The sequence below is a fragment of the Leopardus geoffroyi genome, chromosome C2 (assembly GCF_018350155.1).
Source record: "Leopardus geoffroyi isolate Oge1 chromosome C2, O.geoffroyi_Oge1_pat1.0, whole genome shotgun sequence".
Classification (NCBI taxonomy): Eukaryota; Metazoa; Chordata; class Mammalia; order Carnivora; family Felidae; genus Leopardus; species Leopardus geoffroyi.
Window position 1 is genome coordinate 152,146,308 of NC_059333.1, and position 21,567 is coordinate 152,167,874.

Here is a 21,567-nt window from a genome sequence, read left to right on the forward strand (position 1 = left end):
AAAAGTTTGAGAGACTCTTTCTGTCCAAGTATGCTACTCTAACCTCTTAAGTCATCCTGCCTGCACGATGTATCCCAGGCCTTCCCAGCAGCAGCTTCCTTTTAGAAAAATACAGAAGTTGAGCAAAACTATCCTCTTTCCCCCCTTCATGTTCCTTTCAATTTACTGAATCCCAAGTCCCCTCTCCAAACCCATGGAGGGAGAATCAGGATACACATCTCATGACTCTGATGTTCTCTGTCGCTCTACTGCTTTTTCTGGGTACAAGAGAGGTGAGCTTTTATCATTTACTTTCCCTAGTTGAACCGCCCTTTGCAGGATGGTTAGCCTGCATTATAACCTTATTTTAAATGTCAGATGCTGAGTGGTGATTCTTTCCATTATATAGTTTTTGTACTAATGGCTACCCTTAGTTCAAACAAATGGACATCTCAAGCCAATTGGGACCAAGGCCAGATACTCTTCAAGGCAAAAGACAAAAATATTTTCAAATATTACCTTCATTACATTAGTCTGTGTGGTGGGTATTAAATAGCAAACATCATAAAACCATTCAACAAGTGACAGAGCTATCAACACTCATAGATATATCTTCGCATGTAATCTGGAGAAAGAAAAGAGAAATCTTCCTGCCACCTGTTCCCAAACTGCATAAAGCCAATGACAATGTGAAGAACTTGGACAAAGGGGATTTTGGATGCTTTTGGTCACACCTTGAGTTGGGAGAACTTAGTTGTGGTCCATTTTTGCATCTGCTCTAGCGCTTGATTATTAATTCACTCATCCATCCATCCATCCATCCATCCATCCATCATCCATCCATCTAAGGTGTGTTGAGAATCCACATGTCACAAAGTATGCCAGGCACTGGGAATTCAAGAGTGACAGGGCACAAGCACAGACTAGATACAACAGTGGTCTCTATATGAAGGATGTAGCTGTTCATCAAGAGTTGGTAGTCACCTCTGCCTGAAGGGACTGTGCCCCTTCTCCAGTGGCCTCATCTCCAGTCTGGCTCCTTCCAGTTATGTGTCCATATAGACATTCTAGAGACCTTCTCAAAGGACACATGTGGTCATGCCATTCCCCAGTCTTACAACCCTTTCATGATTCTCTATTGCTTAGGAGAAAAAGCCTACGCCTCTTTTCACATGCCCTCCCCATTGCATGGTACCACTTAAGCCCCTCAAGGGGAAGCTTAAAGAGGGTCTCCCTGCACGAGCCATGGCTGGTTGGAGGAGGCTGGGGAGCTGAAGCTCCTGCCAAGAGACACTGTGGTCTTTTAGATAAGGTAGTTAAGATGGCTTCTAATTTTCTCCGGTAATTGTTTTCTTTTCTTGTTTCGAAAACTCCCTGACAGAAAGAACTACAGCCAGGGTTTGAGGAGAACCCACAAAACTACCTTTTCTTCGTGGCTTTTATCATCTTTGGCTCATTCTTTACTCTGAATCTCTTCATCGGTGTTATTATTGACAACTTCAACCAACAGCAGAAAAAGATAAGTATGGGGGTTGTTCTGATTTGGTGGTTTTACGTCTTCCCCAAAGGGCTTGGAAGGAACACAATGCTGATCTAGATTGTGGTGCAAAGCATCATCTGCATGGGAACAAAGCCACCTGGAGAAGATTCTTGGCGATATGGCTGAAAAGAGATTGAGGATAGCTGGTTTCTATTAAATCGCTGCTTTTTATTCTCCATTCTACCCCCTTACACGGAGGACATTGTTGAACCCCAACAGAAAAACACGTACTAGGATTAGTATTTATGACTCTACAGTCATATTTAAGTAACCTTTCAAGTGTACCTTGTAATCCAAGATAAAAAGAAGAACTCTCCTTTTCCAGCAAACTTGTGTCCTGGCTCCCAGCACGTGAGTCTCGGCAGATTTTGTGAACTTACTTGGAAACAAGTTGATTGGGAAAGAGGCAGGGTTTTTTTAGGGAGATTTTTTTCGTCATGCATTGTAATAAACAGATGTGTATTTTTTTTTTTTCTGATTCTGTAATCTATAAGGGGATGTTTAGTGAATGTGGAAAATAAAAGAAGACTAAAAAAATTTAATCGCCACTAAGGTGGCCACTAGATGATAACAGTTTTAGAGTAAGCCTCATCATTTCCAGTTACTTTCTCACTAAATATGTATTCCTTGTACATGGTTGAGATGTCACAATATTTTTTATTTTGTAGCACCCCCTTTCCCCATTAGTACTGAGCCCATGTGATGAAATCATCTCTATTGTGAGAATTTTCAGGGCTGAACTGCATCTCATATTATAGATAGATAGTAATTTATCTTAATCATTCCCTTCTTTTTTGGACATTTAGGTCATTTCTAAATTTCTTGTTCCTCTAAAACAGTCGTGAACATTCTTGAAATTCTCTCTGTATCTGTGATTATTTTCTCAGGATAAGTTTCTAGAATTTAAGGCATTAAACATACATTGTCAAATAACCTTTCAGAAATGCTGTGCTCGGCGCTCCTTGCAACAGGATTGCAAGATATAAAAATGCCTGTTTGCTCTGTTCTCATCATTCGTATTTTTATAATTTTTCGTTTCCAGCTTGATGGGTAAAGGTGTTATCTCATTGTTTTATATTCATTTATTTAATCATTTGTGAGCTTTATATTTTTTCAGATTGATGGCTATATTTCTCCCTTTGTCTCTTTTCCAAATGGAAATTGTCATTTTTTCTTATGTTTTTATATATTAAGTCCAATTTGTGACTTGCTTCTTATATTTCTGTAACGACATTTTTGATTTGTAGGCATTTAGTATTTTTATGGGACCGAACTCCCAATCTTGTCCTTTTTTGGCCTCTTCTCTTACATGTAGAAACTGAATCCCCAAATCCTAAAATCAGGTAACTAAATATTCACCTTTGGTTTTCTAACTGTTTTTATGGCTCTTTTCAATTTTTCTTGAACTCTTGTAATCTATCCAAAATGTAGACTGATACTGATTAGCTTTGTTACTTATTAAAAATATTTTTTAATGTTTATTTTTGAGAGAGAGTGAGAGAGAGAGAGAGAGAGAGAGCAAGGGAGGGGCAGAGAGAGAGGGAGACACAGAATCCGAAGCAGGCTCCAGGCTCTGAGCTGTCAGCACAGAGCCTGACGTGGGGCTCGAACCCACAAACTGTGCGTGAGATCATGACTTGAGCCGAAGTCAGACGTTTAACTGACTGAGCCTCCCGGGTGCCCCTGATTAGCCTTTAGTGACTTCTGGGAAAGTCACTCATTGTCCTTCTGTAAGTTTACTGCTGCTGTTACTTGCAGGTGTGTGGTGTGGCATCACCTGTATTATATGCGGCTTGATTGCAGTCAATACGTACAATTTGGACGTCAGGCCTTGTGATTTTAGATTTCAGCTTACATTTGAAATCACTGTTTTGATCAGGCCATGGCATTTCGTTTTGTCTTTACTTTTCATTATAGAAGATTTCCAACATGCACAAGAGTATACTAAAATGAACCTACACTACCCATCACCCAACATGTTTATTGATTTAAGAGCTTCTTTATGGGGGCGCTTGGGTGGCTCATTTGGTTAGGCGTTCGACTTTGGCTCAGGTCATTATCTCACTGTTCGTGAGTTCGAGCCCCGTGTCGGGCTCTGTGCGGACAGCTCAGAGCCTGGAACCTGGTTCAGATTCTATTTTTCCCTCTCTCTCTCTGCCCCTCCCCCTGCTCATGCTCTGTCTCTCTCACTCAAAAGTGAATAAAGCATTTTTAAAAATTAAAAAAAAAAAAACATCTTTATGGCATCTCTCCCCTTATCCAATCCTGCCACCAGATTTTTCAACAGAGCAAATGACAGCACCTCATTTCATCCACCGATATTTCAAGACATATCTCTTTTTAAACATAAACACAGTCCATGATCACACCTAAAAAGTTTAACATGAAATCTTTAAACTTGTCAAGTACCCAGTCAACATTCGGATTTCTTTGAGTCTTTCATTTTCTTAAAATATTTATCTTTCATCCTTTGATCAAGTGATCTTAAAGTTTGTTTCTTTTCAAATCAGGATTAAAATCAGGTCCTCCCGTTTGACAGCTTCCTTGCCATCTGGAATGACAAGATGTTCCAGGGCTAAGTGGTATCACTCCTGTGCCAGATCAAGAATCAGCCATTTCTCTAAGGAGTTCTGGTTTTGTTTTGTTTTGTTTTTTTTTTGCGGGGGGTGGGGTGGGGAGGTGGTATCCCAAGATCACAACCTGGAACGCTCATTGCCATTGCTTCTAGGATTTTTCAGTGGCCAGAGCTATTCACATTTAGGACTTCAAGGAAATGTACGTAGAAATAGGAATACTGGTCATTCAAGTTGAGAACTGTAAGGTTTTCACTTAACCTCTTCTCTGATAATAACTTGAATTGAATCTCTTCTTTCCCATGCTGAGAAAACCGATTCTCACGGGCACAGGAAATGATAGAATTAACATTTTCCATGATTACTCATTTTTGCTTTATACCCCAACGCACACACAGGACAGTCTCAGAATAACAGCACTAATACATACTGTCATGATGCATATGATTACTGAAGACGCGTATCTGCCAGGCATCCTGACACAATCTGGTTAACTTCTAGGGCTGCATTTTTTTTTTCACAAAAAAAATTTTATTTTTTTTTACGGTGGTACAATATACATAACATAAAATTTACCACCTTAACCATTTTCCGTGTACAGTTCAGGGGTATTAAGTACATTCATAATGTGCAATCATCACCCCTACCCATCCCCACAAGTCTTTTCATCTTGTAAAACCGAAACTCTGTACCTGTTCAACCCTGCCTCCCCATTTTCCTTCCCCCTCCCCCAGCCCTTGGCAACTACCATTCTACTTTCTTTTGCTATGAATTTGGCTGCTCTGAGTACCTCGTGTAAGTGGAATTATATGGCATTTGTCCGTTCGTGATGGACTTATTTCCCTCAGCATCGTGTCCTCAAGGTTCGTCCGTGCTGTAGCATATGTCAGAATCTCCTTTTTTTTTTTTTTTTTTCCAACGTTTATTTATTTTTTTTGGGACAGAGAGAGACAGAGCATGAACGGGGGAGGGGCAGAGAGAGAGGGAGACACAGAATCGGAAACAGGCTCCAGGCTCTGAGCCATCAGCCCAGAGCCCGACGCGGGGCTCGAACTCACGGACCGCGAGATCGTGACCTGGCTGAAGTCGGACGCTTAACCGACTGCGCCACCCAGGCGCCCCAGAATCTCCTTTTTTAAGGCTGAAGAATATTCCACCGCGTATATATGCCGCCTTTTGCCCAGCCACTCAGCTCTTGATGGACGGTGAAGCAACCTGGGTGGCTTCCACATGTTAGCTTTCGTGACTAGAGCTGCCGTGAACATCGGTGTGCAGATATCTCTGACTCACGGTGGTGAGCATTTTTTTTTTCCATAGGCCTGTTGCCTATTTATATGTCTTCTTTAGACAAATGGCTAGTCGAGTCCTTTGCCAGTTTCTGAATTGGATTGTTTTATTTATTTATTTATTTATTTATTTAGAGTATAGTGGACACATGATATCACATTACTTTCAGGTGTAGCACATAGTGATTTGCCAAGGTTATATGTTATGGTGTGCTCACCACGGTGTGGCTGCCATCTGTCCCTCTTCAACATTATTACAGTAGCACTGCCTCTATTCCATATGCCGTGCCTTTTGTTCCCATGACTTATTCCCTCCATAACTGGAAGCCTGTATCTCCCACTCCCCTTCCCCCATTCCCCCCCCCCCCATTTCCCTCTGGCAATCATCACTTTGTTCTCTGTATTCTAGGTCTGATTCTGCTTTCTGTTTGCTTATCCATTTGGTTTTGAGATTCCGCGTAGGCGTGAAATCACGTGGTATTTGTCTTTCTCAGTTTGACTTATTTTACTTAGCATAATACGCTCTAGACCCACCCAGGTGGTCACAAATGGCACAAACTCCTCCTTTTTTAATGGTCGCATAATATTGCGCACATGTGTGCCACATCTTCCCTTTTTCTTAATGTCTATTTATTTTTGAGGGAGAGAGGAAGAGAGAGAGAGCGCGCCCAGCATGGGCAGAGAGGGAGAGAGGGAGACAGAGGATCCAAAGCGGGTTCTGCACTGACAGCAGAGAGCCCGATGTGGGGCTCGGATTCATGAACCGTGAGATCATGACCTGAGCCAGATTCAGATGCTTAACCGACTGAGCCACCCAGGCACCCGCCCCTGTAGTACATCTTCCTTATCCATTCGTCTATCAATAGACGCTTAGGTTTCTTCCATGTCTTGGCTATTATAAATAATGCTACAATAAACATAGAGGTGTGTGCATCTTTTTAAGTTAGCGTTTTCATTTTCTCTTGGTAAATACCCGGGAGTAGAATTATTGGATCATATGCTATTTCTATTTTTAATGTTTTGGGGAACCTCCGTACTGTTTTCCACAGTGGCTGCACCATTTTGCATTCCTACCAACATGCGTGAGGGCTCCTTTTTCTCCACATTCTTGTCAACACTCGTTCTTTCTTATCCTTTTTATTTGAGTCATTCTGACAGGTGTGAGGTGATATCTCACTGTGATTTTGATTTGCATCAAGATCCCAACAGTGATGTTGAGCCCTTTTTCATGTGTCTGTTGGCCATTTGTATGTCCTCTTTGGAAAAGTGTCTATTCAGGTCCCCTGTCCATTTTTTAATTGGGTTGTTGAGTTGTATAAGCTCTTTATATATTTTGGATATTTACCCTTACTGGATAAATCGTTTGTAAAGGTCTTCTCCCATTTAGTAGGTTGCCTTTTTGTTTTGTTGATGGTTTTCTTCACCGTGCAAAAGTTTTTATTTTGATGTACTCCTGATAATTTATCTTTGCTTTTTTTCCCCTTGCCTCAGGAGACATCTAGAAAAATATTGACAAAAATACTACACTCATTCATGATAAAAACTCTTAACAAAGGGGATTTAGAAGGAAATACCTCAACGTATTAAAGGCCATATACGAAAAGCCCACAGCTAACATCATACTCAGTGGAGGGGAAACTGAGAACTTTTCCTCTAAGATCAGGAAGAAGACAAAGATATTCACTCTTGGCACTTTTATTGAACATAATACTGGAAGTTCCAGCCATGGCAGTGAGACAAGAGAAAAGGAATGAGTCATCCATATTGTTAAGGAAGTTAAATTGCCACTATTTGCAGATGACATGAAACAATACGAACAAAATCCTAAAGACTCTACCAAAAAACTACCAGAAATAATAGATAAGTTCAGTAAATGTGCAGGACACAAAATTAATACCCACCAATTGGTAGCATTTTAATACACTAATAATGAAGTAGCAGAAAGAGAAACTAAGAAAACAATTCCATTTACAATTACACTTAAAAGAATAAAATGCCTAGGAATAAATTTAATCACAGTGGTGAAAGACCTATACTCTGAAAACTACAAACATTGACGCAAGAAATCGAAGATGATACAAATGGAAAGATATTCCGTGCTCATGGACTGGAAGAATTAATATTGTTAAAATGTCCATACTACCCAAAGCAATCTGTGGATTCAATGCAATCCCCATCAAAATACCAACAGCATTTTTTCGCAGAACAAGAACAAATAACACGAAACTTTGTGTGGAACCACAAAAGACCCTGAAGAGTCAAAGCAATCTTGAGAAAGAAGAACAAAGCTGGAAGTATTGCAATTTCAGATTTTAAGAATATGCTACAAAGCTGTAGGAATCAAAGCAGCATGGCACTGGGGCACAAATAGACACACAGACCAATGGAACAGGATAGAGAGCCCAGAAATAAATACATGCTTATCTGGTGAATTAATCTGTGACAAAGGAGCAAGAATATACAATGGGTGAAAAACAGTCTCTTCAATAAGTGGCGTTGGGAAAACAGGACAGCTACGCGTAAAAGAATGAAACTGGACCACTTTCTAACACCATACCCCAAAATAAACTCAAAATCGATCAAAAACCTAAATGTGAGACTTAAAACCATAAAATTCTAGAAGAGAACACAGATAGTAATTTCTCTGACATTGGCTGTTTGGTTTTTTTTTTTGTTTTTTATTTTTATTTATTTATTTTTTCAACATTTATTTATTTTTGGGACAGAGAGAGACAGAGCATGAACGGGGGAGGGGCAGAGAGAGAGGGAGACACAGAATCGGAAACAGGCTCCAGGCTCTGAGCCATCAGCCCAGAGCCCGACGCGGGGCTCGAACTCACGGACCGCGAGATCGTGACCTGGCTGAAGTCGGACGCTTAACCGACTGCGCCACCCAGGCGCCCCTTTTTTTTGTTTTTTAGTTTTAGGAGTTTTCCATATATTCTGATTAATCCCTTATCAGATACATGATTTCTGATATATAAGGGGCACCTGGCTGGCTGAGTCAGTGAAGCGTGCAACTCTTGGTCTCGGGTTTGAGTTTGAGCCCCATGTTGGGTATAAATATTACTTAAAAATAAAATCATAGAAAAATATGTATATGATATATACATATATAAAATAAATACATATACATATATATATATATATATATATATATATATATATATATATATATTTCCCCCCATTCTGTGAGTTGCCTTTTGGCTCCACCGATAATGTCTTGTAATGTACAAAATTTAAAAATTTTCATGAAGTCCAATTTGTCTATTTTTAATTTTGTTCTCTGTGCCTTTCACATCACATGCAAGAAATCATTGCCAAATCTAACGTTGTGAAGTTTTTGTCCTATGTTTTCTTCTAAGAGTTTTATTGTTTTAGATCTTACCTTTATGTCTTTGATCTTTTTTGAGCTATTTTGTGTGTGTGTGTGTGTGTGTGTGTGTGTGTGTGGTGTTAAGTAAGGATTTACCTTTATTCTTAGTGCTGGGAAAATTGGGGATATCCAGTTTCCCCAGCACCATTGTTGAAAACACTGCCATAAGGCTGTATATTTTTGGTCCACACTGGTAGTGGTGAAAATTCAAATCTCACACTGTCATCAAGGCAGGCCTGGATTCACAAATTATCAGGGAAGACTGGATTTTTACCCTGAGTGCAAACTAAGTTTCCTACTTATCTTCCTCCGCCAACAGACAGATTCTGTTTTCTTCTTCACCCTTTCATTGGTAGCACTTGGGGAGTCCCAGATTCATGGAGGCATCTTGGCATAAGCCCACTGCCTTTTTCCCTCATGACTCCCTTATACTTATTAAGGCCCAAGATTCTAGTTTTTACAGAGATTAGCAAATGCTCTTGGCCCACAATGGCTTCAAGCTAGTTTCCTACTCTCTGTCTTTTTTGATCACTATTGATTTTCAGACCCTGGAGATTTTCCTGTCTTTTGTGCCAGTTTAGCTGTACGTTTTAAAAGAATTTGTTCTGATTTACCCAGCATTTCTAGATATTTTACTCCCTCCCAAATTTTCCAGAAACAGAAATTCTTGTTCATATTTCTATTCTTTCTTGCTCAATAGTGACATTTAAAGCTCTCTAGTTGTGGGGTGCCTGGGTGGCTCAGTCGGTTAAGCGGCCGACTTCGGCTCAGGTCATGATCTCGCGGTCCGTGAGTTCGAGCCCCGCATCGGGCTCTGTGTGGATAGCTCAGAGCCTGGAGCCTGTTTCAGATTCTGTGTCTCCCTCTCTCTGACCCTCCCCTGTTCATGCTCTGTCTCTCTCTGCCTCAAAAATAAATAAACATTAAAAAAATTTTTTTTTAAAGCTCTCTAGTTGTTGCTGTTTTCTGAGAATTGGTCGGAACAAATCTTATGAAATCCTATTAATGGTGGTATGTGCATTTATACACTTATTCGGGAGAATTTTAATTGCCACTTCGTGAGAGTTTTTGTTTAAATGTTTGTTACTAGATTTTTGTTGCACTGTGGTTTGATTTATGAAACCTGAAATACATTCAGTTCTTGTAAAGATTCCATGGCTGTTTGCAAAGAGTAAGTAATCTTTGTTCACATTCTAAAAAGTAAAATATAGCTGGTAAAAGTAACATTATTTCCTCATTCCTTAATTTAAACCCTGTTACCTTTCAGCCTTCCCCTAGAGTCCCGCCTCTTTGGCTGCCCACTGGAATTTTAGGATAGAATGTAGTAGAACTTTGAAACTGTTTCTGAAAATTTAGAACTTGTTTCCAAAAAAAAAATACTGTTAATGATAATTAGCTCTCATCTTCTCCATATACTTAGGTGGTGAAGATATTTTTATGACAGAAGAACAGAAGAAATACTATAATGCAATGAAAAAATTAGGATCCAAAAAACCTCAAAAGCCCATTCCGAGACCTCTGGTGAGAGCAATTGATTTGTTCTAAACACATAGATCTATTAAGTAGTCTTGAGCTCAGATGTCTACTGTGCCATTCTCCTTTATTTTCTAAGTTTACACACATTATCTAAGAACTCCATAAAAACCCAGATACACTAGTGTCTTTAAAGAAATGAGACACTCAAATTCAATAATAAGAACTTGGGCAAAAAACCTTTCATTTGCTTTTTGGTAAGCGCACAATAGGTGTTTAGTATATGCTCATTGCAATGATGTGAACTTAACAGTTTAAATCTTTTTTTCTTTTTTAATTTTAAATCCCAGTGTGGTGAACGCACAGTGTTATATTAGTTTCAGGTGTAGAGTATAGTGATTCAACACTTCCGTACATCACTTGGTGATGATTGCGACAAGTGCACTCCCCCTTTTTTTTTTTTGTACGTTTATTTCTTAGAGAGAGAGAGAGAGAGAGAGAGAGAACACAAGTGGGGGAGGGGCAGAGAGAGATGGGGGGAGAGAGAGAATCCCAAGCAGGCTCCACACTATCATTGCAGAGCCCAACTCGGGGCTCAAACTCACGAACCGTGAGATCGTGACCTGAGCCGAAATCAAGAGGTGGACGCTTAACTGACTGAGCCACCCAGGCGCCCCACGACAAGTGCACTCCTTAATCTTCATCACTTATTTCACCCCTCCCCCTACACAGCTCCCCCTGGTAATCCTCAGTGTGTTCTCTGCAGTTAAGAGTCTGTTTCTTGGTTTGTCTCTCTCTCTCTCTCTTTCTTTTTCCTCTCTTTGCTCGTTGGTTTTGTTTCTTAAATTCCCCACACAAGTGTGATCCTATGGTGTTTGTCTTTCTCTGACTGACTTATTGCACTTGGCTCTAGCTCCCTCCATGTTGTTGCAAGTAGCAAAATTTCATTCTTTTTATGGCTGAGTGATATTCCATTGTGTATATCCATCTTTGCCCATCCATTAGTTGATGGACACTTGGGACTGTTCCCATAATTTGGCTATTGTAGATAAGGCTGTTATAAATATCAGGGTGGATGTATCCCCCCAAAGTAGTATTTTTATGTTCTTTGGGCAAATATCTAGGAGTGCGATTGTGGGACCTCAAGGTAGTTCTACTTTTAAGTGTTTGAGGAAACTCCACACTGTTTTCCACAATGGCTGCCCCGGTTTGCATTCACGCCAACAGGGCAAGAGGGTTCCTTTTTCTCCACGTCCTTACCAACACCTGTTGTTTCTTACGTTGTTAATTCCGCCCACCGTGACAGGTGTGAGGTGACTTCTCCCCGTAGTCTTGACTAAACCTTGACCAGTTTAAAATGTATTTATACTATCCTTGACCGGTCTTTTCTGGTGTGAAGTCGAGGCCGTGCCTACTGGCTTCCGCCTCACCAGCATTTACGACGAAGTTTCTGGGTCGGGAGTCGACACACCTTTTTCCGCAAAGGGTCAGATAGTAAATATTTCAGGCTTTGCGGGCCGCGTGGTCTCCACTCTGGCATTAGCACAAAGGCAGCCGTAGACAGTATTGAACTAATGGTCATAAAGCATGGCTGTGTTCTAGGGCAACTTGATTTATAGACACTGAAACTTGGATTTCTTTAATTTTCACATGCTGACATTTTATTTTTCTCGTGAGTTTTCCCCCACACATTAAAAAAAAATGTGACGCCCATGCTGAGCTCCCAGGCGACACAAAAACCAACTGCGGGCCAGATCTGACCCCTGCTTTCTGTGAACCGTGCTTTCTCAGGTAGTCTGGGGCTGTCTCAGGCTTGCAGCTTAATTGAGGCTCTGGAATTGGGGCACACCAGATTAGAAAGGGATGGCTAGCCATAGTTAGCAGCTCTGACAAGTGAGTTTCAAGGTAGGGAGGGGGCTGAAAAGTTCAGGAAGGCAATATGGAAGAGGGGCTTGATATCCGCAGCATGTAGAGGACATAGAGACTTCCACTCGAACACGAGACCCCAAACGATCCAAGGTATGTTTCATTTACTGCTATTCCCGTGACGCAGAATGGAGTGTGGCATAGCGCGTATTGTCCGTGACCATTAGCTGAGTGAGAGGTTATGTTCGAGGGTCCACACAGAGTCCACGCCACTAGGATTAAATATTTGCGTTGCGCTAAAAATACCTGTGAGTGTTCGGGCAAAGGGTTTAGAATTTATACCAGGAAGAATTTTTCACTGGGAGGTTAATGATATAACTATATTTGAGGAGGTTGTCATTTGACCTCGAGCCAACAAAAAAGACAAGAGAGAATTTTTATTTGCCCGTGGGTGTTGTGCAACCGCTGATTCGGGACTGGTTGGTCCTAGGTTTGAAATTAACTGGAAGACTCGAGAGACACAGTATGTTCCCACGTATTTACCCGTCGACCTCGTAAAGGGTATGAAGCAAGCACACAGCCAGACAGATGTTGCAAGGGCACAGATGCAGCTTCTAGGCCTTTCCGCTGCACTTTGCATGCTAGGCTGCGAGCGCCAAGCTTCCAGTGGGCACGAGCTACTTTACCCCAGGGAAGCTGCCACCTCCGTGCTTGAACCATGTCTTATGGCGTTTGTGGCCCATGGATTGTCTGCGGGTAGGTGTCACCCCGTAATCCCCTGTGTAGCTGCAGCTTACCAGTCATAGCTTCACACCGAGCGATTCCAACAACCGAGTATCATTTCCCCAGTTAATGCATCATGTTTACGTTAACTTCTATGTTCCAGACAGCAGTCTTGCAAGAGGTAAATACATACTCCCCGATGCCCCTGAATTTAAGACTTTACATCAGCTGTTAGCACTTAACTTGCAACTTGATCTCCCTACTGACATTAAAAAAAATTTTTTTTAAATGCTTATTTATTTTTGAGAGCGAGAGAGACAGACAGAGCGCAAGTGGGGGAGGGGCAGAGAGCGAGGGAGACACAGAATCCGAAGCAGGCTCCAGGCTCTGCGCTGTCAGCACAGAGCCTGACGCGGGGTTTGAACCCACAAACTGTGAAATCATGACCTGCGCTGAAGTCTGGCCCTCAACCGACTGAGCCACCCAGGCGCCCCTCCTACTGACTTTTTTCAATCTCTAAAATCTAAATATTATCTTTGGGACAGATGAATAACAATTGCATGGGGGGAATATCTGTTTTTACCTGAGCAGTGATGCATTTTCTTTTTAACAGTAGAGGAAGGGATCTGGAGTCATTTCTGATTCTTCCTGAACCATCCACACAGTGGCGGGGGGGAGGGGGCTCCATTACCGGTTTAAAAATGATCCTGAGGTGCAGGATTCACTGTACATTCTAGCGCTTTTTTGTACATGCAAATGCTTTTTTATATCCGCCAACTTAGCTACCTTGTGTTCTTGATCTCTGTTTGTCAGAGTTGAACTCTTAGGCCTAGGCTTACCCTCCCTCACTCTTAATTCTTGCCACTCCCTGGGCTTCCCCGGACAGCGCCCTTAAAAGTACCTTTTCTCCAGTTCCTTTCTGACTTCCCAGATGCATTCTCACATAGCAAATGCAATTGACTTTCAAGTTTCTCCTCCAGACTCCTTTAATGATTCTGGGACAAAATTTGGAAGACACCAACTTACGTGTAGTACCCCCCCAGTGCTGTCCCTAACCCCTCTTCTCATTGCTCTCACCCTTCCTGACTGATACCGTTCACTCTCATGGTTTTAAGTCATGTCGGCACTGGTGCCCTTGAACTCCACATCTGCGTTCCAGCTCTGCCCCTGAGCTCCGTACCCATACCGTTACCTGCCCAGGGCCCTCGGATGCCTCACTGGTGCCTCAAACTCAGTGTTCTCAGGACAGATCTGATCATCTCCCTCCGAAATTCCACATTGTCTGCTCTGTGGCTGGCTGACCGGTTCCACCAGCCTGAGATGATAGCCTCAGCTTATCATTTTCCCGCAGCCACCGCCATGAAAACACACTCCTTCTGCATTTACTTCCCTCTTAGCTCTTCGACCTAAATGCTTATATCTCTCTCCACTATCACCACCACAAGCCACCATCATCTTTTGCCTGATTACCGTAACAGATGCTAGGGTTCTAACAATGATTCTTAGGGGTTTAGGAGTTTTCCAAGTAGACTGGCGTGTGTATATTTTGATTGGGTGATAATACAAAATACCTTAACATGTACATATATTATAAAACAATCAATTTATAGTCAAGCATGCCATGCAATATTAGTGTCTGAGTTTGTGTTTAAGAATAGCTTTCCACTAAGAGCAAAGTAGTGCTTCACAGCCGTTAGATTACAGAAAATATAGTGGAAGAGTTGAGTCATATCACTGCGTGTGGTGGGTTAGGTGTGCAAACTTGAGCTAGATAGAACCTGTACCAGAGCAACTGTGCCTCGGATGGCCATCTGTGTACCAGCCAACTGTGCAAGTTCACCATCAGTAATAAAATGAAATCATGTTTCCACTTCTGTTTTTAGTAATCATTGCCTCACAATCCCATTTACCTAGCCTTATTTTCAAGTGAGCCACATGTGGAAATTGGCATTCAAGAACTGCTCGCATACAGAGTTTGGGTTAAGTACAAGGTCTGACTATTCTGAATTAATGAACGGAGCCTGGGGGATGTGAATTCCATTTTGTCCAGCATACTTATGTAAGCAAGTGTTATTGAAGTCAAAGTAAAGAAACAGATGAAGTATAGAGACCAAAGGTGATCTTTTTGTCATTAAACCCAACATGAGCTGTTCTATTTCAGCAAAACATCATCCATCATATCGAAGTTATGCTGTTACTAAGAATTTTTAATTTTTTGTGTTTTAAAATGGAATTAAAGCTGTAAGCCTACAGCTTAAAAGCAGTCATGTAATTAAATTTAAATGAACATGTATATGCCAGAATTTCTTGTTTAAAAAGGGTGTTCATTTTTCAAGAAACTGCTTTCATTGTAAGGGAGGACAAATTCTGTCGTGTGTGTCTTCCTTATGTACGTGACTTCGTTCTTACAATGCAAAATGATCTAAGATTTCTTTTTTTTTTCCCCCCCTCTCAGAATAAATGCCAGGGTCTCGCGTTCGACCTGGTCACAAACCAGGTCTTTGACGTCATCATCATCATCCTCATTTTCCTCAACATGGTTATCATGATGGCTGAATCAAATAACCATCCCGAAGACACAAAAGCCATCCTTGAGGATCTCAACCTGGCCTTTGTGGTCATCTTTACAATTGAGTGTCTCATCAAAATCTTTGCTTTGAGGCAATACTACTTCACCAATGGCTGGAACTTATTCGACTGTGTGATCGTGGTTCTCTCTATTGTTAGTAAGTAAAACCAGAAGCCAGAGGGGCCTTCATCTGAGAGCTAGAAGTAAATCTTATCATTTGGTAGCGTGTCCAGACTATCCGCAACGCAACAAATTAGGCTTAGCGTGGATTCTGAAAAAGTAGGTGGACTGATGCCATTCTCTCCTGGGAAGTTGCTAGGAGATACGGAGCAATTTTCCTTCTCTTGGCTGTTTACATGAGTGAAATAGAGAGTCCAATAAATGCGCGGATCCATTTATTCAGTGGAGAGAGACAAAGTTAAGATGACCTTAAAGTGTTTGTGGGGGTACCTGGTACAGTCACAGAGTTGAGCCAAAGCTCTACCTTTTCTGTGCAACTATAAGCTCTCGTCAGCATCTTTTAGTTTGAAGGATTTGGCACTTAGTTCCCACGGTTTTCCTTAGTTCAAACTCCATGTGGATCTCAGATCACAATTACTGTATCCCTGGGACATTCCTAGGCCCTCTCTCACCTCCTCTACAGGGCCTCCGTGGCTTCCAAATTGGGCTTCCAAGAGTGTGTCCTGAAGATAAGCAGAGCTTTCTCTTTATTCTGAATCCCACGTTAACCTAAACCACAGCATGAACGATGCCTGTCTCTACTGCTCGGACCCCATTCACCAACCAGCCTTACTCTATAATCAGTATATTTTTCTTAACATAAGCAGGATTACCTAGAAGATTTATGGAAGAAGAATACAGAAAAAAAAAGAGCTGTTGCTGTATACCTTTTATAACACACATACATACACACACACATCAACTTTGAAATTAAATTCTTCATGGCTAAACCGTGAGAGTTAACACTCTGGGTTTTTGCAGTTTGCTTTTAACTAAACCGATAATTTGACTTTTTATAATTGTGTGCAACCACCCAGAGGCCATTCTCGTAGTTCAAAAAGCAATGAAGATAATGAAAACTGATTTCACAAGTGGGAGCTTTTGTGCTCCTTCAGAAAGGATGCGTTAAACAGATATGCGAGATCAAAATATTTTGGTTCCTATCACTACGGCAGCAATGCCGATGTTTCCAAGAATGAGAAAATGGTACAGATGATAGTCTGTTCTGGCTTCTAAGCCATGAAACTTATGTAGATAAAGTTTAGCAATAGATCCTTCCACACGCCTACAGTGAAATGGATCGCTTATCTTCGTCAATCAATTCCAATCCCAAGTCCTGGTGAAACTGACAGCAACAGCAAAACCAGAAAACTGTGGTAAGGATGAGTCTGGCACAGCCCTCGGAGAACTTGAAGAGCCCTTCCTCCAAAATGTAGAGAGTAGCTCACTTATCCCACCACTTAACTGAGCTCCTTCCAGGCAGTGCCAGCCATTGTGCAGTTTGTGGGAATATCTCTTACTTCTGTCCTTTGAACAACTGCTTGGCAATTTGAACAGACCCCAGCAGAGCACTGTATCGCATTTTGCTCCAGTGGATGAGAAAATGCATGCGCTGAGCCAAATCCTACTCACCGATGTGGGCAGCATTTTATCTGCCTTTGCCAGTAGATATGCCACCCAACACTGAGCTTCTACACTTTCTCAAGCTCTTTCCTAAGCTTTTAGATAAATACAAAATGAGTGCGAGTCAAAGTGAATCTCTCTAGGAGTTAACGAGGCAGGTGACGTATTGAGACTTACTCACCTTAAAGAGTCAGAAACCGAGAAATTAGCTGCACACCAAATCTCATGGTACACAGAAGAATTGAGCTCAGATAAAGGACGGATTACTGTTGGCTCAATTAGTCAGAGAAATATTCGTGGAGGAGGTGGCCTTAAAGGGTGGACCTCCTCCAGTTGTTGCTAAATTGGAACTTAATAAATTCCACATCTACCAGCGTTGGCTGCAAAATTAACATGTGAATTTAACTTCATTGGCACAACAGGGCAGTTGGTGAAGTATATTATCCACCACTTCTCTTTAGTCATTGGGTGATAGCAGACAATTCTGGCTGCCCACCACCCCTAATGACCTCAGAGGACCCCCCCAGAGCAAGACCAAGGCCATATCTACACAGGGTAAGCAGGTTCCAGCCGTTCTGTGATATTTAGGCCAAAATGTGAGCTGTTTCAAATCCTGTATCATTTCCTTGCAGAGCAGGCGATGAGAGAACAGGATGACATTTTAGGGCAAATATTCAGCTGTTTGCGGAAACCTCTGCTCGAGCTGCTCTTTTGGGGGGTGTCTACAGCAATACGGAAAGTATCTCCAGTTCCTCAAGCTTTTTGAGCAGACCCCGGGAGTCCTTCCTTGGGATGAGCACATTGACAAATATGAGACGTCCATGGCAGCTTCCGCCCAGATTTGAGCCTCCCAACACCTTCTCCCTCCAGCCCTGTCGTCACCTGTAGCAGGCTGTGCTCACATTCCCCTACGCAAATAGGAACTGGCCTTTTTAAGGAGTTTTGGGGTTAGGGTTTCCACAGTTTCTGACGACAGCTCAGGTTCAAGCCAACCTTCGGTAACAGACATTCCTCCCTGCGCTCTAATCTGAAGGACTCCACCCTTAGTTTATCTGTTTTCCACTTCCATTTCCAACAAATATGGAAAACTATTTATCCCGTGAATGACTTTCAATACCCGGCACAGAAAATGTACTTTGAGTGTATGAGATAGCTCACAAAATAGCCTTTTATAAACTGCATTCTCTTTCCATTCCTTGGGTGCCTTCAATATTTTAGATCATCTCCTATTCCATCCAAAGTCCCATCTTAAAGTTGTACGGTGCTTGGAAATTATTTTCCAAGGTAAGGCACAGACAGATATTGCCCTGATATTGGTAAGTATGCGGTGCGTAAATTGCAAAGTACCGAGAAAAGTCGGTCACGCTAAGATTCCGAGGCAGGAGCGACAAGCTGGATCTGAAAGCAGTGTGCCTGCTGGAAATTAATCGACCTATCTCCTTCTCCTAAGGTGCCATGGTTTCTGCCTTGGAGAACCAGCAGCACATTCCCTTCCCTCCAACGCTCTTCAGAGTTGTGCGCTTGGCTCGGATTGGTCGGATCCTGAGACTTGTTCGGGCAGCACGAGGAATTAGAACCCTCCTTTTTGCTCTGATGATGTCCCTTCCCTCTCTATTCAACATCGGTCTTCTGCTTTTTCTGGTTATGTTTATCTATGCCATTTTTGGTATGAACTGCTTTTGCAAAGTGAAGGAAGGGTTTGGAATTGATGACATATTCAACTTCAAGACTTTTGTTGGCAGCATACTCTGTCTCTTCCAGATCACCACCTCGGCAGGCTGGGATGCCCTCCTCAGGCCCATGCTGCAATCAAATGATTCATGCAACCCCAACTTAGACAGCCGTCACCTCCCTGCCATAGCCATAGCCTACTTTGTTAGTTACATCATCATTTCCTTCCTCATTGTTGTCAACATGTACATTGCTGTGATCTTAGAGAACTTCAATACTGCCACTGAAGAAAGTGAGGACCCTTTGGGTGAAGATGACTTTGAAATATTCTATGAAGTCTGGGAAAAGTTTGACCCAGAAGCAACACAGTTTATCAAGTATCCTGCCCTTTCTGACTTTGCTGATGCCCTTCCTGAGCCTTTACGGGTGGCAAAGCCAAATAGATTCCAGTTCCTAATGATGGACTTGCCCATGGTGAGTGGAGATCGCCTCCACTGCCTGGATATTCTCTTCGCGTTCACCACTAGGGTACTTGGTGACTCCAGCGGCCTGGACAGCATGAAAGCAATGATGGAGGAGAAGTTCATGGAGGCCAACCCTTCCAAGAAGTTGTATGAACCCATAGTCACCACCACCAAGAGGAAGGAAGAGGAAAGATGTGCTGCTGTTATTCAAAAGGCCTTTCGAAAATACAAGCTGAAGATGTCCATGTGTGCCTTAGAAGACGGGCCTCGTTCACCACTCCAGACACTCTGCAATGGAGACCTCTCCAGCTCCGGGGTGGCCGAGGGCAAGGTCCACTACGACTGAGCCCCTACCTCCACCCTTACCTCACAGCCTCACAACCTTGCCTCTGGCCTCTCAGCTCCAGGGGTCCACAGCTCAGTGTGTGAACAAGCGACTGACTCCCCAAAATAGCCATCCCATTTCTTTTTCTGCCTAAAAGAAGTGATATGTCAATGTGTATTTCAAATGGCTCTTACAGAGATAGACGATAAGGCTGCCTGACTATGAACCACTGGCAGTATCTTAGCAAGGAAGACACTAGAAGGGCTGTAGAGGAACACACCAATGTTAGGATTGAAACACAGTTCAAATCATGGAGAAAAAAAAGAATAAACAAAACAAAAACCACATTAAAACTGTAGATGGTGTTTTTCCATATTGTTTCTAAGCACATTGTTCAATACCTTCGTTCAGCGTTTTCCCCAATGCAAGTATGTGGCTTATCCCATATAACTCCTTTGCATGCTGAGTAAAAATTCAAAACCTGCCAATAAATAAATAACCTATTGCAGATATTTTTTTTTTACCAGCCATTAGTATTTGGGTTTTGTTTTGAACCTAAGGCATGATCTTGACTTCTCAGTTACCACCCTATCTTTCACCAGCTACAATCTCCGTTATATACATTTCGAAAAAATAAATAAATAAATGAGACTTTTAGTTGGCCTTTCATTCAGATGGCACACTAAGAAAACATCTTGTTTGGCGGTGGTCTAAGGGGTCATTTAAAAGTGGTGCTTTTCTTCGAATTTCGATGGAAGCCAGTCATCTGCTGATAAATGTATAGCAACTGGCTCTTCAGGAAAAAAAAAAAAACGGGCCACGATTTGTAACATGTACTGATTTCTGTGGTGAACTCTCCCATCAGGCCTGATTTCAGGCTACCGACATGATATTACTGAATGTGGAGCGGGGAAGAGATGCCCGAGCAGTTCTCATGAGCTGGCCCCAGCACGCCACTGGCTGGAACCAGTAAGAAAGCCTCCCTTAAGGGGGCGCCTGGGGGTTTAGTCAGTTGGGCGTCCGACTTCGGCTCAGGTCATGATCTCATGGTTTGTGAGTTCGAGCCCCGCGTCAGGCTCTGTGCTGACAGCTCAGAGTCTGGAACCTGCTTCGGATTCTGTGTCTCCATCTCTCTGTGCCCCTCCCCAGCTTGCACTCTGTCTCTCTCTCTCTCAAAAGTAAATAAACGTTAGGGGGAAAAAAAAGAAAGCCTCACTTAAAATATCTGCAGTGGCCACCTTGGGCAGGGAGAGCACCTTCTTAGCCACACACGGACCCCTGGGTGGGGGAGCCGAGGCGGGTGAGCTGATGAGCCCTACATTCAGTTCTGGCTGAATGCCTGCGTGAAATGCAGTCCAGAGAACCAACCAGGCCTCTCAAAAGGCCCAGGACCTCCCTAAAAACTGGAGGTGTCTACAGACCAAGACAGGCTTGGCAAGAGGCTGCCCTGGGGGCGGAGAACCTACCTCGTGACAGTGGGGGCGTGGAGGAAAACCCTGTGCAAACCGGGGCTGCAGGCAGGCTGGAGGGGCTGGTGCCTGCCAGCGGCCCCGGGTCTCAGGTCTGAGCCTCTGACCTGCTGCTCCTTGTCGCGGGGAGGGCACAGGCTCTGCTTCGCTTTAGCCACAGACTGAGCCACGCTTCCTTCACTAGATGGCAGCAAATGCCCGACGTGCTCTTTTCCGAGCGCTGCCCGGCATCTGTGTGTGAGCCTGGCACTGGGAGACCCAAAGGGCTAAGGGAGGAAAGCCAAGGCGGGAGAATTATCCAAATCCTGGGCGGGTGCTAGAAGTCTCTCTCCTCTGAGAGAGCTCGCACTGTGCGGGGCTCCAGGATACCCCCAGGACACAGAGACGATACTCTGTCCTCCTGGGGCTAAGCTGTATGTCCAGGGCAAACAGTCCTACAGGCACAAGAAGCCAGGCGTCTTGTCTTCTGAGTTGTATTTCCAGGCAAATCAGCCCCTGCTGAATTCAGTCGACAGCCATGTCCCTGAGGGCCAGTGCAGGACCACCCTGGGTAAACTGCTCACAGCCAATAGCCCTTAACGTCACGAGCACATACGCTGGTGGGGAGGGGAATTAGACAAGGACTCATGG

General features: G+C 42.9%; 1 protein-coding gene across 1 annotated transcript in view; it reads left to right on the forward strand.

The window, feature by feature from the left end:
• Positions 1 to 20,119, forward strand: part of SCN11A (sodium voltage-gated channel alpha subunit 11) — a 96,140-nt gene extending 76,021 nt beyond the window's left edge. The window contains exons 24-27 of the mRNA XM_045436520.1: positions 1,361 to 1,498; positions 10,171 to 10,275; positions 15,272 to 15,542; positions 18,459 to 20,119. Of these exons, the coding sequence (XP_045292476.1) occupies positions 1,361 to 1,498; positions 10,171 to 10,275; positions 15,272 to 15,542; positions 18,459 to 19,489 (1,545 nt within the window). The 3' untranslated portion in view covers positions 19,490 to 20,119. The remainder of the gene's footprint in view (positions 1 to 1,360; positions 1,499 to 10,170; positions 10,276 to 15,271; positions 15,543 to 18,458) is intronic.
• The last annotated feature ends 1,448 nt before the right edge of the window (positions 20,120 to 21,567 follow it).